The sequence below is a fragment of the Sphaeramia orbicularis genome, chromosome 11, assembly GCF_902148855.1.
Source record: "Sphaeramia orbicularis chromosome 11, fSphaOr1.1, whole genome shotgun sequence".
NCBI classification, from domain to species: Eukaryota; Metazoa; Chordata; class Actinopteri; order Kurtiformes; family Apogonidae; genus Sphaeramia; species Sphaeramia orbicularis.
In genome coordinates, this window is record NC_043967.1 from 22,380,489 (window position 1) to 22,399,166 (window position 18,678).

At 35.8% G+C, this 18,678-nt stretch overlaps 1 protein-coding gene across 4 annotated transcripts in view; it reads left to right on the top strand.

Moving 5' to 3' along the window:
• The window catches only part of adgrb2 (adhesion G protein-coupled receptor B2), a 448,357-nt gene that overhangs the window by 271,865 nt on the left and 157,814 nt on the right, over positions 1-18,678 (top strand). For all 4 annotated transcript variants that reach the window (XM_030146710.1, XM_030146711.1, XM_030146712.1 and 1 more), the window contains exons 6-9: positions 3,377-3,541; positions 7,623-7,787; positions 11,493-11,594; positions 17,901-18,007. In XM_030146710.1, coding sequence (XP_030002570.1) covers positions 3,377-3,541; positions 7,623-7,787; positions 11,493-11,594; positions 17,901-18,007 — 539 coding nt within the window. The remainder of the gene's footprint in view (positions 1-3,376; positions 3,542-7,622; positions 7,788-11,492; positions 11,595-17,900; positions 18,008-18,678) is intronic.

Consider the following 18,678-nt stretch of genomic DNA (forward strand, 5'->3'; position numbering starts at 1 on the left):
CTGTGCTTAAAATTTGATGTACATTTTATACTTAGGTGCTGTTGTAAAATATTTCAAAGTAAAAATCAGATCAAAGCATTTGCACAAGTCTATATTACTGTACAATTTCATTCATAAAGTTATTTTAGCACAGTTATGGGTAAATATCCATCAGTTTCACCTCCTGCTGATCATGATCAGCAGGATTAGGTGATCACCTAAGAGTAAATTTGAGAAAATGTCTAATAATTCAGGTAGGAAGCATTAATACAAATGTTCATATGTGAGATATCTAACATACCATGTGTCAGTGGATGACGATTGTACATGTCTCTTTATTCACTCTTATTGTTGCGTTCTGATTGCTAAGAGTTTTCAGATTTTAATTCATCAACAACATTCTAGGCTTGTCTTAAACTCCTGCAGGTCCCTTGCACATATTGAAGATAGATACTGTTCATTTAAATGTTATTTTGTTTTTGTCTTAATTTGCTTTGTTTTGTTTGATTTGGTTTCTTTGCATGTTTGAAATAGATAGATAGCTAGATAGCTAGATAGCTAGATAGCTAGATAGATAGATAGATAGATAGATAGATAGATAGATAGATAGATAGATAGATAGATAGATAGATATCAAAACATTATTCAGTTCTAAACCTTTTGTTACAAAGATTTGTCATCACATCTTATAAGTAATTTTAGAGTTAAAAATGACTGACCATTAACTATAGCACAATTAAAAAAAAAACCAAGACAATATATTTATTGACATTTTTCTTATACACACACATATACAGGGTGACACAAAAAAACGGGAACTTTTTAACAATCCAATAAAACCAAGAGTGATGGAAAAAAAATATTTTTTTCATAGTAATTGAAACTTTAAACCATGCCATTTAAGAAACAATGATGGAATTTTCATTTTTTAAAAATGACTTCCTGTAGATGGTGTCCTCCTGTACAAATGCATTCTTGAAATCTGCTGTTGAGATTCCTCATTGACCGCTGCAACATCTCAGCTGGGATACTGTGAATTTCATTCTGAATTCTCTGTTTTAACTCATCCAGAGTTCTTGGTGGAGTCGTGTACACTTTACTCTTGAGATAGTCCCACAAGAAAAAATCACAAACGGACAAATCTGGCGATCTAGGGGGCCAGGGAACGTTAGAGAACTTGAGATCACACGGTTACCGAACAATTCTCACACAGCCGCCAATGGTTACCCAAAAAAACGGGAATTTTTGAAGTGCGTATTGGCAGACATGAGCAAGTGGCAGCACTGCGAGACAGTGACCTTGAGCAAGTAAACACACCCCCATTTTAGTAACCATTGGCGGCTGTGCGAGAATTGTTCGGTAACCGTGTGATCTCAAGATTTGGTAACGTTCCCTGGCCCCCTAGATCGCCAGATTTGTCCGTTTGTGATTTTTTCTTGTGGGACTATCTCAAGAGTAAAGTGTACACGACTCCACCAAGAACTCTGGATGAGTTAAAACAGAGAATTCAGGATGAAATTCACAGTATCCCAGCTGAGATGTTGCAGCGGTCAATGAGGAATCTCAACAGCAGATTTCAAGAATGCATTCGTACAGGAGGACGCCATCTACAGGAAGTCATTTTTAAAAAATGAAAATTCCATCATTGTTTCTTAAATGGCATGGTTTAAAGTTTCAATTACTATGAAAAAAATATTTTTTTTTCCATCACTCTTGGTTTTATTGGATTGTTAAAAAGTTCCCGTTTTTTTGTGTCACCCTGTACTTGTAAATATAGACAGAAGTAACGCAAGTATGTAGACCTGTGCGTCACTAACAAAGGTACCTGCAGTATTACAAGTGTTGTAAAACAAAAAAAAAAACAACAAACTAAAATTACAAATTAGGGCTGCACGATATTGGAAAAAAAACTGACATTGCGATTTTTTTTTAACACTACAATATATATTGCGATGTGAAAAAATACTCAGGAGGATATAATAGCTGTGTGGTGCTGACGTAAATGGTCAAACAAATTAGTTGTGTTACTTCTCGTTGTGGCAACAGGTGCAATGCACTATCGACACAGAACACAGTATTTCAATATCATCTTTCTTGTAGCCGAAATACTTCCAATAATTCTTTAAATTTTGGTACCAGCTCTTCATTTTTGCTGATTTTTTTCTTATTCCTTGCTCATTTTTCAATGAAATTACCAGCTCCATGTCACTCTATGTTAAACATTAGATGAGAACACACTGAGTTCATTTTCTTCCTACATTGCAGGACTTTACAATGTGACTATAGCGCACACATACATCACGATGATGACGCTCAAATGATATATTGTGCAGCTCTATTACAAATAAACAATACACATCACAAAAGGTCTTGTGGGATTTTGACTCTCAATTATGTCTGATCTATGTTTGATGGAATATGTCAAAATAATGGACTGAAAATAATGGAAAAATCCCTTCACAAGTCTGCAGACATCCTCAAATACAAATACACACAACATATTTCTAAAGATGCAGAGTCGTAGTAAGTAAGGAACCTCTAAAATACTCTGTAAATCTCAGTATAAGAAGCTGAGTTTACTTTTTTTCCCTGTTTGTATTGTCTTATTGTTGAATAGTTCCTCCAAAACTTTCGACCTGTTCGTGTGTTTTAAGTTGGTGACATATGAGAAATCATTGACTACACACTCTGTAAATGATAAATGATCTGCCTCCTCTTCATTATCATAATTTTGTGATATTTGGGTATTTTATTTGACAACTCATTTACACCTGCAAAACTGTCCTTTCTACCAACTATTAAAGTGGACAGGAGGGGTTTTGATTATAATCAGGCTTTTAGTTGAGCTTTTTAGGTACTCGCACATTCTCTGACAAGCTCCACTTGAATGTAGTCAATTATTATTATTATTTTTAGTTTGTTTTTATTTTTATATTTATGTTTCTTTTGCACAAACACCAGTCCTCAGTTGAAATGTGTTGTCTTTGTAATAACACTTTGGATAAAAATCTAGTCGACTGCACTCTGTGTGAACTCTTTAAGACAAAGCATGGAAGAGATTTTAATCAGCTGCTTCATAACACACTGAAATATTTAAAAAGTCAGTGGACCCATGAAGTGAGTTATGTTTGTTCTTTTTTTTGCCATTTTTGGTAAACCAAATATACTCTGCAATTTATTTGTTTGCCTTCCTTTCTCATTCAGTATTCTGTTTACTTGTGGTCTGCTCACTTTGTTTTTTTCTCTCTTTGCACCTTTTCTTTTCCTCCCCTTTTTTGTTTTTTTCCAATATTTGCAACAATTTACCTTCACTTCCTGCACGTCTCGTCTAATTTGTCCCCTTCTCTTTTGATCTCCTCCTCTGTCTTTCTCCATCTATTCTCATTTCTTTGTCCAGTGGAAGGCCAGTGGTTGGAGTGGGGGCCGTGGTCCAGGTGCAGCGTCACATGTAACACGGGGTCCCAGCAGAGGCAGAGACGCTGCAGCGCCTCAGTGCACGGATGGGCTGAGTGTAAGGGCCCCCATCAGGAGACTAAAGAATGCACCAACCCCTCATGCAGCGGTAAGGCATCCATATTACAGGGTGCTTGTGCAGGTCTTGAAAGTCTTGATGTCCTAAATAAGAAATTGAGTGATAACACTAAAGCAACTATACAAATACTGATACAGCTGAAAATTGTGACCTGAATGTGTACATAAGCAGCATTTACTCTTTAGGTTTTGCTAAATAATTCAAACAGTAAGTTTGGTAGTTTACATTTTGTATATTGACAGGAATCTGTGTGACATTTTGAGTCGTTTCAAGTAACATGCGTTTATAAATACTGAAGATTTGGAAGAGCAAAGTTTTATCATGTCATTATTTTGTAATTTTAGTATGTTATAATTACAAGAATAAAATTATTTTACTTGAAACTAGAGATTATAGACTGTGTCAAGATGTCTAACATGTTGCAATTGCCAAGAGTTATACAGGGTGGGGAAGCAAAATTTACAGTATTTTGAGGCAGGGATTGAAAGACAGTGTATGACCAATTAGTTTGTTGAAAGTCATGAGAATTTATTTGCCACAAGAAAATTTACATAATAGAAAATGTTTTTATTCTATGTGTCCTCCTTCTTTCTCAATAACTGCCTTCACACGCTTCCTGAAACTTGCGCAAGTGTTCCTCAAATATTCGGGTGACAACTTCTCCCATTCTTCTTTAATAGTATCTTCCAGACTTTCTCGTAATAGTTTTGCTCATAGTCATTCTCTTCTTTCCATTATAAACAGTCTTTATGGACACTCCAACTATTTTTGAAATCTCCTTTGGTGTGACGAGTGCATTCAGCAAATCACACACTCTTTGACGTTTGCTTTCCTGATTACTCATATGGGCAAAAGTTTATGAAAAGGTATGGATAATAGTGTTAGGTATGATTATGACATCAATATATGTTTGGTTTCAAAACAATTAACGTAGTGCCTGCTGAGAAAAAACAACTAAATGTTCATTGTAAATTTTGCTTCCCCACCCTGTATATCCTGCAATACCTATGTCAATTTATGATAAAACAAACTGAAAGAGTAGCAGAAAATATTGAACTTTTGAATACCCTAATATCTAAACATGTAGGCATCAAAACATCGTAATGCATGTAATTCTAGCATGAATATGCAATATATACTGCGTTCCATCAGGAATATGTAATATATCACCAGAATAGTTGTCAGAGATATATATTTCTTAAAATGTTTATTTACTGCTATGAAATTTTTTTGCGAGAAGCTTAACTTTAAGACAAGCTGTCCTTATATCATATGTCATTTTTATTGTGATAAAGATACAAATACAAAATGATCATATTTGGAAACTAGAGATTATAGGCTATTTTCTGATGTATAACATGCTGCAATTGCCATGGGATAAATGGCTACAATACCGATGTCAATTTGTGGCAAAAACGAACCACAACAGCAGTGGAAAATATCACGCTTCGGAGTACCCTAAAACATAACGTCAAAAAGTACACTGAGACTGAGTTGCTTTAGTGTCACCACTCAATTTCTCATTTAGGACATCACAAAGGTTAAAAAAAATCAGGTGACATTTTGTTGGGGGGGGGGCATGGTAGGCTATCGTGGCTCCCAGACTATTAAAAAGTATGGAATTTTAATCCATAAAGACCCGGTTCTACTTTTGTGTCAGTTCCCAAATGAAATTTTCTCTGTTTTTAACTTTTTTTAACTGATTTATGACCATTTATTGTAATATTATTGTCTTCATTATGCATTTTTTCAGTATCAATCATGTATTTTCCTATTTTTAATTTTCTGATCATGTAGATGTTCATAAAAGCTCAGATTAAAGTTGAAGGTTATTATATCAGAAACAGAGAAAACTGAAGAAAAAATTACTTTTTCAGTAAAATATATCATAAACCCAGTGTCTCCGCACTGTCATTGATCCAACTCCATGGGTTTTACTAGTGAATCAATGTTTTAGAACAGGGATGTCAAACTCTTTTTCGTTCAGGGGCCACATCCAGCCTAATATGATCTAAAGTGGGCCAGACCAGTAAAATAATATAAATAATAGGATAAGAACTTTTGAGTGAAAAAAGTAAAATTCTGTATTGAAAATGTTTACATCTATAAATTGTACTGGAACATAATATGAACAAATATGAACAACCTGAAAATTCTTGAGTAAAATAAATGCAATGGTAACAATATTACACCTTAGTTTATCATTTATACATGTGAATTACAATTTACAGATCACAGTGGATCTACAAATACACAAAACATTTACTAACAGGCAGAATATGAGTAAAATTAGAGTACTGTTAAGACATTTCAGGTTATTCACATTTTTTGTAAAAGACTAGTCTGTAAATGTCAACATTTTTGTGTAGTTTTACTTTTGTTTTATACTAAAACAAAGAGAAAAAAATTTCAGTTTTCATTATTTATAGGTTATTATGGTAGTAGTTTACTGGTTTTATCCACTTTAGACTGAAATGACCTAAAATGATTTTAACACCTTTGGTTGTTAATATCTTCAGTGTAATTTTTGCATTTCATAAATTCATCCCAGGGGCCGGATTGAACCCTTTGGCGGGCCGGATTTGGCCCCCGGGCCGCATGTTTGACACCTGTGTTTTAGAAGATGACAGTGTTTCCATGGTAACTACTCAGCCTCTGAACATCCAAATGGGTCATATCTGATGACCATAAAAAGATGAAAAACTGTATTTTACAGAAAGTATTTACATGTATTGATAGGATTAGTGGATCAACAGGTATTAAACAGTTTTGATCAGTAAATGGTTTTGGTCACCGGTGGATATTTGCGTCTTTATGGGTTAAAACAGAAAAAAAAAAGATTAAGAACAGATTACCACCCATACCATCGTAACCTTCATCACAGGGTTACAACGTAATTACAACATACAATGAATTTGTAGTCTTTGCTTGTCAAGTATTTACTTTTTATATTTTTCTTGACTTCAAAATTGACTATTCCTACTTCTTGTCCTTTGCCCCATTATTAATTTTCATCATTTGTCATTACTCACAATGTCTGGGTGTTGACCAGATTTAACATCCTGTTAAACACAAAAAACCCAGATGACATACTGCATTTTACACCAGTTATTTACATGGATTAATAGGATTAGTGGATCAGCAGGTATTAAACATTTACATCAGTGGATGATTTTGTTAGATGGTGGATGTTTTGATCTTTATGGGTTAAACACTGTTTTCCAGACTTTGAAAAGTCCTTAATAATACACATTACATAGCCTAAATGTCATTTAAAATCAACGTTTATTTGCAATATAGTATAGCAAACTATTACATGATCAAAAACAAATGAATTTTAGCAACAAAAAAGAAAAAAAGTCTCTGTTTTGAATGTCTGGGGTCGTCAGAAATATGTGATGTTAAAATGGGACCAAGAGCCAAAAAAGGTTGGAAACCACTGGATTAATCCTTATGGTTTTTGTCATTTTGTATCAATGGCTGAAGTTTCACAGAATATAATCACTGATGTATGACATTGATGACAGTGATAGTTACATTTTACACTGAAATGATATGCTTTTTTAAATCATTGATGCATTCTGTTTGTGGAACGAGCTTTAAGGACGTGTTTATACTTAAAAATTAATACTTTTATATGTTAAACCGCTGATGCATGGAATCCACTACAACGAATAGCTGTGTATTATGCTAAAGAAATAAGATATTAAAGAAATCTGATTGGATAAGTTTTATGTCAGAAATACCACTAGTTTATTAACAATTCATGCGTTAAAAGGTTAATGCTTACTATGCTCTCAGAAGCCATTATGCAAACATGGGACATGCACTAAAGGCATCTATGTATTCCACATAATAGCAATTTGTGGTTTGGGACTTCATTTGGCTTACAGATCGCTTCCAAACACAGCCCTGGGGGACGAATGAGCTCATATTAACTTTAGTTTGGTTCTGAAAAATACATTTTTTTTAGAGACCGCCGCCTTAGAGTTCTAACCTAAAGGTACTATTCATCAACACCTGCCATTTCTTTCTTTTAAAGTCTCTGTTTTCGCTGTTGTTTCCTCTGCATTCCCTAATCTTCACCGGTGGTGCTTTGCGTCTGATCTAGGTGGAGGTAACTGGGGCAGCTGGAACCACTGGAGTCTGTGCAGTAAGACATGTGACTCGGGTTGGCAGCGTCGCTTCAGGATGTGTGAGGGCACCGGAGTACAGGGCTACCCTTGTGACGGCTCAGGAGAGGAGGTCCGGTCCTGTAATGAGAAGAAGTGCCCCGGTACGTGTACATATGTAATATTTATGCTTCGAATGCCTGTATGAAATGTGGCTTTTGCAGCTGCATTTAGCTCTGTGAGGTTTTGCAGGTTTGCATGTGTGTACCCATGCACATTCATAGTATTTTTCAGCCTGAATGAAAGTGATTCTCTTTTAGCGCCACAGCTACAGACCTCCATCATACAATTTTTTTTTTTTTTTTTTTTTTTTTTTGCATAAGCATCATCAACACTTAATTTTATTTCTTTACCAAATGCAAAGTCGACATGCTTGGGAGACCTTTTTTTTTTTTTTTTCCATCATACAATTACATCTGCATTCTTCTAGTCTTTATCTGTCTTCTGTTCGACTTCCTGTCAGTGTACATGTCCATTCATGTGTATCTCTTCATTGATTCTTACCTGGCCTTGCCTTATTTTATTCCATCTGATAGTTCTTCCTTTACAGTCGCGGAAAAAATTATTAGACCATCAAACATCATCAAAAACAATGGTTATGCAATCAAGTACTAACCCCTCTGTGTATCATGTGACTAAAACGGACAGAAAAAAAAAAAAAAATAGAATGTCTAAAAGCACTGTTTCTGTCAGTACAGTGCCATCGATAGTGATGTTAGAACTGAAGTGATTTTGGTTATTATCAAGAAAACATGGAAAATGCTTAGATATCAGCTCTGAAATTAAACTCTTTTGAGCTATTTTTCTTGTTATTATTATACAGGGTGACACAAAAAAACGGGAACTTTTTAACAATCCAATAAAACCAAGAGTGATGGAAGAAAAATATTTTATTCATAGTAATTGAAACCTTAAAGCATGCCATTTAAGAAACAATGATGGAATTTTCATTTTTTAAAAATGACTTCCTGTAGATGGCGTCCTCCTGGACGAATGCATTCTTGAAATCTGCTGTTGAGATTCCTCATTGACCGCTGCAACATCTCAGCTGGGATACTGTGAATTTCATCCTGAATTCTCTGTTTTAACTCATCCAGAGTTCTTGGTGGAGTCGTGTACACTTTACTCTTGAGATAGCCCCACAAGAAAAAATCACAAACGGACAAATCTGGCGATCTAGGGAGCCAGGAGTACGAGCATTTCTTGGTCATCCTGTTGGTTTCTTCTTTAGGGCACATCCAGTCTCTTCAAAGTTATTAATCCAACATTTTATCGCGTGTTTTGATGGAACAGCACCATGACGTCCTAAGTTGTAAAAACGTCGGAACTCCCTCTGCGCAGCTGTCAAACTATCACCGTTTTTATAAAACATTTCTATGGCTAACGCACACTGTTGCCCGTTCCACTGATCCATTGTTACTAAATTAGGGGTGTGTTTACTTGCTCAAGGTCACTGTCTCGCAGTGCTGCCACTTGCTCATGTCTGCCAATACGCACTTCAAAAATTCCTGTTTTTTTGGGTCACCCTGTATTTGTCCAAACAAATGCACCTTTAGTTGTACCAAGCATTAAAATGAACAAGAATGTGAAGAAAACAAGGGGTGGTCTAATATTTTTTTCTGCGACTGCATCTTTCCTTTTTAACATCTGTCCTTATTGCTAGTGTTGGGATGGTTGCTCTTGAAACATAATAGGGGACAGGTTACTAGTTGTTACCTTGTTAATTAAAACTCTAATTACACACCTGCTACTGTTGTCAGTTCACAATTTTTTTTCTCTATTTAACCTTTCTTAAGTGATTTATCACCATTTATTAAAATAGGAATTTTTCAGTGTTTTTTCAATGTAAATTAGGTATTTTCACATATTACATACCATATAAGCAAAGAAAACTGAAAAAAAGTGACTTTTTCAGGAAAATATATTAACTGAACATAAACCCAGTGTCCATCCACTGTCACTGATCCAACTCCATGGGTTTTACTGGTGAATCAGGGTGTTAGAAGATGACGCCATTTATTATGTTATCCTCTGTATTTTGCATTTTATCATTATAAATCAGATATTTCCTGTATTTAATTTACTGACCATAAAATGTTCATAAAAGCTCAGATTAAAGTTGAAGGTTATCACATCAAAAACAGAGAAAACTGCAGAAAAAGTTACTTTTTCAGAAAAATCTATCAACTGAACATAAATCAAGTGTTTCCATCCACTGTCATTGATCCAACTTCATGGGTTTTACTGGTGAATCAATGTTATAGAAGATGACGGTGTTTCCACGTTCACTACAGAGCCTCTGAACGTCCAAATAGGTCATATCTGATGACCATGAAAAGATGACAAACTGTATTTTACGCCAATTATTTACATGTATTGATAGGATTAGTGGATCAGCAGGTATTAAACAGTTTAGATCAGTAGATGGTTTTGGTCACTGGTGGATGTTTGGGTCTTTATGGGTTAAAACAGAAAAAAAAAAAAAAAAGATTAATAACAGATTACCATTCATACCATCTTAACCCAAATTACAGGGTTACAATGTAATTACAACATACAATGAATTTGTAGTCTTTGCTTGTCAACTATCAACTTAAATATATTTTTTGACTTTCTTATTCAACTGTTGTCTGACATTTCGGCCATGTTGTACTCAAAATTGACTATTCCTACTTCTTCTCCTTTGCCCCATTATTAATTTGCATTTTTATACTCACTATGTCCGGGTGTTGACCAGATTTAATATCCTGTTAAACACAAAAAACCCAGAATGGACAAATCGAACACAGTCTTTAACAATATTTTTAGCAGCCACTGTAAATCCCAGTTGGGCAAAAGATATTCAGTTGGATACAATCCCAACCTTCACTGCTGAATATTACAGTTTTTTAGTATTATAACAGACTGAAATTTCATTTATTTTATCATTTAATTTTGTAACACTTTAACATGTAACTATTTAATTCCCAATACCACTTATCTCACTAATTCCATGTCATTTTTACTATCGTTTGTTCACTCCCTCTATATTTCCCTTCATGGTTCCATGTGAGATATTCCGTAGCCCACTCAGTGTGATTTGTCAGTGTCAGCCTCTGCAGGCAACAGTGTGTTTTAATAAGCAGAACTCTCCACTCAAACTGCATGTGCACATGAATACACCGTGTGTGTTTTCCACACAAGCCCGAATGCCATATGCGTCCACGCTTACGCTGATATCTGACAGACTCCAAATGGTAAACTTTTGATTGCAACCTCCATCATGACCCCTTTATTTCAAGTACTTCTCAAGCCTTTTTTTTTTTTTTATACACAAGACGAGGATCTTGTCTGTTGGCACTGCGGGGGAATGTCATATGATGTTTTCTATTTTCTGTCTCTATTCCTCTCTTTCCACTCTCCACTTTCTGTCCTTTCCTTCTTCATCTTTCCGCATCGCCTTTGCCAGCACTTGTCTGCCCCCTCGGAATATCTTCAGAGCACTCTGGCGTTTTTTCATTAGGACTATGAAAGAGATGGAGGGGGGGAAACAGATGAATAAAGAGAGGGGTAAGATGAAGAGGGAATGAGATACTGTACTGAGGCACTGACACTGACAGAGAGCACTGAGCAATGTACAAGGGAATAAGATTGGGAGCTGCTGCAGGAGAACATTGATTTGAATCTTGTTTTTTGTGCTTTTCTGTCTTTTTTTGTGTGTGGCCATATGTGTGACTGTGGGAGTGTGCGTATGGTGATTTTTCTTTTGCTCTGTTCTTTTTCTCTGACAGTTCCTGTCAATTCACTTTTCATAATGTGGTTTTCCACAGCTCCTCATGAGATATGTAAAGAAGAGCACCTCCTCTCCATGTCATGGAAGAGAGCCTCAGCTGGAGAAACCGTCTACAACAAGTGTCCAACTAATGCCACTGGTCAGTCATGTGATCTGCTCTCGGCTAATGTCCGTTGACTCGTGTATCGGTCCTGTCCGCACTAATGCTGATGTAAAATGCTGTAAGAATGAAATGACGTTGCATTGGTCTCTAAAAAACACACAGATAAAATGCTTATAGACTACAAGGATATATGTTTTGTTTTTTTGTGTTTTAAATTATACATTTACATAAATATGTGCTTAGACACAGTGGTGCAGTGGTTAGCACTCGTGCCTCACAGCAAGAAGGTCCTGGGTTCGATTCCAACACCAGTCGACGGGGGTGAAACACATGCACTGATAGATTAATTGGTTAATCTAAATTGCTCATAGGTGTGAATGTGAGAGTGGTTGTTTGTCTCTATATGTCAGCCCTGCAATGAACCGGCGAAATGTCCAGGGTGTACCCCGCCTTCGCCTGTAAGCAGCTGGGATAGGCTCCAAGCGATCCCGCTGACCCTAGTGAGGATAAAGCAGGTTCAGAAAATGAATGAATGAATGAATGAATGTGCTTAGACATAAGGAACCACACAGACACAATACAAAAAAAATTATACAACAAACCTACAGACGTATTAAACCCAAAAAAAGAGAAAAAACAAAACAAAATACAACAACAACAAAAAAACAACATAATAAATAATATTATCAACCCCTCTTTACGAAGCTCAGGGTTGATTAAGAGTTAATATAATATGTATTAACAACAAATTTCTCAAAAGGACATAGGAGACAGCAGGACACTCTTGTTGACAGTAGAGAAAAAAGGATTCCATTGTTGATAAAACAAATGAATTTGTACACAAACAGAAAACTTAATCTTTTCCAACTTTAAAAAGAAAAGTAAATCATGCACCCATTGCACAAAGGTGGATGGCAGAGGTTCCTTCCACTTAAAGAGAATCATATGATGGGCCAATGGTGTACAAAAAGCTATTGAGTCACTTGCAATAAATAAATAAATAAATAAATGAATACATAAATAAATAAATAAAAAGACGACAAGGAATATAGAATAAAATAGTATAAAAATATACAAAAATCCAAACATAAATAATGCACATGATAAAATCAGTGGTAAAAGTATAAAGATGACACTAATCCGATGATAAAAAGTATTGCACTGACTATAGCCCAAGTCATTCATTATTGTACAGTGTGGTTGAAATCCGTCCATATAATGCACTGTTTATCTCTGACACCTGAAATTGTTTATCAGTCTGACAGCAGTTGGGTCAAAACTGTGCCGGAATGTCACTAGTTGCTTTTCCATTGGACATTTGCGCAAAACTTTACCGATATTTGCTAAATGTTAAAAAAACAGAAGTACATAATGTTGTTTTTTTCCATTAAATCACAAATGTGATGATTTGTTTATTTATTATCGCGAGCTGATACCAGAAGTCATTCCATAAACATGGTGATGAACGTAAATATCATTTGAATTTACAGATATATTCATTATTATTGTATATTACCCCTCTATCCTGTACTAAATTAAAAAAATGATTCAGTTCCCTGGTGTGTCCACACATACTGCGCCATGTTTCTTTTAAAACTCTTCTTCTTCTCTTGTTATAACATCCATCAACATCCTTTTTTTTTTTTTTTTTGGTCATGTGACTCTAGTTGTGGAAAAAGGTCTTTCCATTGCAGTTTTGTGTCATATACCAATTGTGTTATGCCTGAAAAACCACCTCTTGCCAGCACAAAAACTTATCAAAATATAAGAGTTTTTCCGAAATTGTGGATTTTCCATTTTTATTTGCAAGTTATATTCGCACAATTTGAGGTTCAGTGGAAAAGTGACAACTGTCAAGCACGTGAGACCTCTGTACCTCCTTCCTGAGAACAGTTCATGACAGGGATGGGTGGGGTCCTTGATGCGGTGCTGATGCTTTTGGCTGTTTTGTCCTCTTGTTTCCACACAAATGCCATTTCATGTCACTAATGGGGCTGCGTAAGGTGCTGTCAGCTCCATTTCAATGCACACTCTGACACTGTTTGTTCCAAAAATAAGGAGTTAGAATTAGTCTGTAAAGGGTTTTTTTTTTTTTTCTGTGTTTGCAAATGCTTTTATTGTGAAACTGTTGTTATGTGACTGTATCCCTGCCGCCTTGGCCCGGTTTATCATTCATCATCATCATTAAAAATTTTAACTTTGACCTACGTTTCCCAAAATGTAATGACATCTATTCTGGGTTACTGGCAATGAATAAACCCAATTTGGTATGAACCAATAGTTTTGCTGCCACATACATTTGAAATTTTGCCCATTATAAGTGAATGGGGATTTTTATTTTTATTTTTTTTTAATTAATAAAAAACATTAATTTTGTCCTACACTTCCCAAAATGTAATTAGATCTATTCTGGGTCGCTGGCAAACTATAAACCCAATTTGGTATGAATTCAACCAATAGTTTTGCTGCTAGAGTGTTAACAAACAAACAAACTGAACCAAAAACAATACCCCTTGCCTCCCCTTTGGGGGGCAGGGTAATAATCAAGAAGTGTACAATATAAATGAACTCAACTACAACCTAAAAATGAGTGACAAACAGGAGAAAACAGAAGATAAAAATTTGGCTTCATAAACAAAAACAACCAATTACATGCAGTTATTTCAGTCACAGAAAAGTTGAATAAACCAGATACTTGACTTCATTGAGAGTCAAACATTTTATTAAAAGGGCTTATATCCATTCAGATCCACTGCAGTCGTCACAGCCTTCGGTTCTTTGTGAGTTTGTGCGTCATACCAGTGGTATAGTGTCAAAGTTCAAGAAAACTGATCAGAAATAAAGCCTACGGAGTAAAGAATTTTTCAGTATTTTTATTAATATTTTTTTTACCTTCAAAACAGATAGACTTATCTACAAAATCACAGCAATTCTGTCCACATAGAGCTGTTCCAAACCTACTGTATTTTTTTATATTGCAGTATCTGCTGTGGGAAAAATATATATATTTCAATGTTGTGCAGCATTAGTCACTTAAATGGACATTTTTAAAGACACCTTCTAATGTGATGTGAAGACTTTTCAAAAACTGACAGATTTTTGGAGCATTTTGTAAATAACATGCACCAGAAATATCAACAACATCAACAACAGCAGATATTTAGAGCCATCTTTACCTTTGTTTTTCATCAGTTACTATAACTTGTCATTGCTGCATCAGTTTGATGAGTATTTGGAGGCGTTTTAGCTCCAGAAAAATAAAACGAAATGGTTTTCCACTTTTAGTCGTACTGTCGATGTAGATTTTTTTCCAACACCAACTGACTTGTCATGCGTCCTTGAATGTTTGGTTTAGTTTTGGCATCCTCGAGTACATTTTAGTGCTTTACTCGAATTCACGTCTAACTAAAAATGTCTTTAAATAGTGCCGCACTGAGCGGTAAAATACCAACTCATGCATTATCTAGCATTAATTCTTAATTAGTGCAGCAGATGTGTCCTGCTTGTATAAAGTCAAGCCATATTTGTGTTTTACTTACTGCTGCAGTCTGCTCCGCCAGACATTCTCTTTCAACTTCCAAAAAAGCAAAAAATAGGAACAAACTTTATGCTTTCTTTGTCAGAATTTGAGCCAAGAACAGATGTGGTTCAATGTACCCGTAACATTAGTATGTGTCTCTACATCTGTCAAACTATAGCCTTGGCTCTGACATCAGACTGTGCCTGCCAGTGAAACATTATAGCTGAAAGAACGCTGCATTTGAGCTAAATCAATGCATCAAATTTAATTACCTGTTAAACTTTATAGTTTATTTACGTCAATCTCCTTCTCATAAAAACAGCCGAGCCAGAAATCAGGCCCATATTTATTTGGCTTTGAAATCTTAGTTAAGTATGTTGGCATTGCTGCTTTGACAGGTAAAACAACCAGCAGGTATGAGCTGCCAAACCATTTAGAACAGCTACAGGTGAAATGGTTTGTAGTTGTCACAATCCTAAATAACATCAAATATTCAAAGCAGCCAAGCTGTTATTATGGTTTCATTCTGTCTATTAAAAATCAATTTTGCTGATACAGTCCCCATTGTATAATTCCTACTTTTCTGGACTTTATTTTTGGATGGGTTTTATGCACAACAGTAGGTTTAATGGCATCAACTGGATGGTTCCTATTCATCATATAAATCACAGATGTCAAACAGCTAGGAGCCAAAACCGGCCCACTACAAGATCCAATGCGGTCTGTGGGATGAATTTGTGAAATGCAAAAAGGACACTGAAGATATTAACAATCAAGGATGTCAAAATCAGTGGATCAGATCAGTAAAATACTATCATAATCACCTATAAATAATGACTATTCCAATTTTTTCTGGGTTTTAGTGTAAAAAAAAAAAATTGCATGAAAATGTTTACATTTAGAAATTTTCCTGTCAGAAATCCCCAATCCTCTGCTATATATAAATCTATCCACAATAATTGTTAGACAATCGATGTGAACTCAATTTGAGCTTCATCGACCTGATAGTGGCAGAATAACGGTCAGAGAACCAATTTTTCCAACAAAACTCCACCTAGTGAATGAAAATGACACCATATGAACTCTGGATGGTTGCCAGAAAATGGACATTCGTAAGACGATCAATATGAACCAAATTTTATCTCAAGTAGTCTATTATCGCTTGATTTATGTCCAAAACACTGATTTTCAACTAAAGCACCCCCATTTGGATGACTTAAAATACTCATAGAGAAGCTGAAATCAACAGAGTGTGTCCTCTATGTTGGTTATCAAGGGAGCAGAAATCCAACCAAATCTGTCCTAGGCCATGTCCATACGAAAACGGTTTCGGTTGTATCCGCAAAAGGTTTGTACTGGAGAGGCCTTTTCAGTCACTGAAACCGCAACTTTTTGAAACTGGGTCCCAGAGTGGATAAATTTGAAAACACCAGTTTTGAGTCTTTGTACGACCAAACCGCAACTTTTCTAAAAGGATGATGTCATAGCCCCACCTCTCTAACCTTTCACCCCAGAAGCAAGATGCCACTTGACAACAACAACAATAGCAGACTACAGAGTACTGCTGGTGTGACTACAGCTATTGAGCTTATTGGAAATATTGAATCCAAATCTTCGGCTACAATGAGCAACAAACAACTATAGCTAACAATATTCATTACATGCTCTTAGATCTACCGCAGAGAGGGGCAACCAGGAGGAAATATTGGATAAAAAACCTGGTAGAACCAAGTAAGCTTAATGCGCATGCTCCACGTCCTCTTCATTTTTTTTGCGAGAGCATTACAACTAGTGATGGGACTTTTGTCTCTTTGAAGGGAGCCGTTCAATCAGGAGCCATTCACTGAAAAGAGCCGTTCAAAAGACTGGCTCTTTAATGTTTTTTACATTATTTTGAAACACCAATGTTTTAATGACTAAACAGGCTACAAGTGATGATTGACATTACATTTTAAAGGTGTTTCATTGGCGTGGCAGTAAATATTATCTTACCGTAAAAAAGAATAGTTAGTTGAAATGTGTGGGCTAAATACATGACATGAGAGGTGACATTAGGCAAACGCTGGAATTTGACCAAAAACATCACGGTACATTATGTGGACTAGTCTGTAACCTAAAAATGAAGAAGAAAATAAAAACATTTTCTTATGAAATAACATTTTATTCTCCTCAAAACAAGAACAATAAATGTGTGGAAACATACGGAAAAAAATTGCACAAAACACAACAGTGATTAATCACTGCATTGACTTAAATACCTGAACTATAATGCAATTCTCACAACAAGAACAGTATGTTGGTAAATTGACAGGCAATCGGACACTCCCTCCTTAAAAAAAAAAAAAAAAAAAGAACGACTCTTTACAAAGACTCGGTTCCCATCGTTCATTTCAAAGAGCCGTTCAAAAGATTTGATTCGTTCATGAACGTCACATCACTAATTACAACACCACATACAGGCCTGGCATTTGCGACAAATATTTTGCAGACACTGTGTTTACGGAGCACTTTTTTGAAAACGACAAAGAAAAGTTTTGGATAGGAAAAGATGTGATTCTGTGTGGGCATGGCCCTAGTTATCGCATTCACATGAAGGATATCTGGTGGTGGCATTCAGGGTAAAATCATTAAATCCCGAAAACTCGATTTTGAGCTATAATGACTAGAATGTTAAATTTGAAGTTTTAAAATGGTGGCATTCAAATCAGTTGGAACTAAAATGATGTAGCCTTGGATGGATTTTTGTATTTTTTTTTTTAAAACCTGGTTTCTGAATAGTTTTGCATGTTTAATTAATGTGTATTTGTGTCTTTTCCTTCTAGGATCTGCTAGTCGTCGTTGCATGCTGGACAATAACGGAGTTGCTTTCTGGGGTCCTCCGAGCTTCGCCAGATGCGTCTCACTTGATTATAGATATTTACATGTATCTGTAAGTTCCTTTTTCCTTCATAAATACAAAAATAGCCAAGCCCTTACCGTACACATCTAGACCGCTGTAGCTCTGTATGAATCATTCATTGAGAGCAGAGAAAAATGTATTTTAGATTACATCACTTCAGCCAGTAAGTTGCAGCATCACTCACCTTCATCAAACTTGTCTGTCTCATTAGTGAAGACTCTACCCGTTTTTTTTTTTTTTTCATTAAAGCGTTTCTCTGCCCATATTTTCCCCTACTTACCCATCATGTGCCTCTCCTCAACTTTCTTTAAAAACTTTACTCAAAATGTATCTCTCTGTATCTCTAATTAGCTTTTCCAGAGCCTTGCACTCACACTTATCAATTAATGAACATAGCTAATGAATGTCTTCATCAGCCAGACTGTTTTCCTCCTCTGTGAACTTCAACCCCTTCCATCTCCTCAATGATGGCGGAAGGAGATGAGGGTCAGGAATTGTGCGTGACAAAGCTGATTGCACTGTTAGCTTCTGTTCCAACCTTTCATTAACACCAGGAGTCAATAATTAATTTTCTGTGATTGCTGTTATCTTCTGTTCTTCCAGGCCTGTGTCTACCTCATCCTCTCTCACTCTGCATTTCACCCTCCGTCTTGCTTTCTCTATCTCTCTCTTTCGCTCTCTGAAGTGATGACATCCAATTT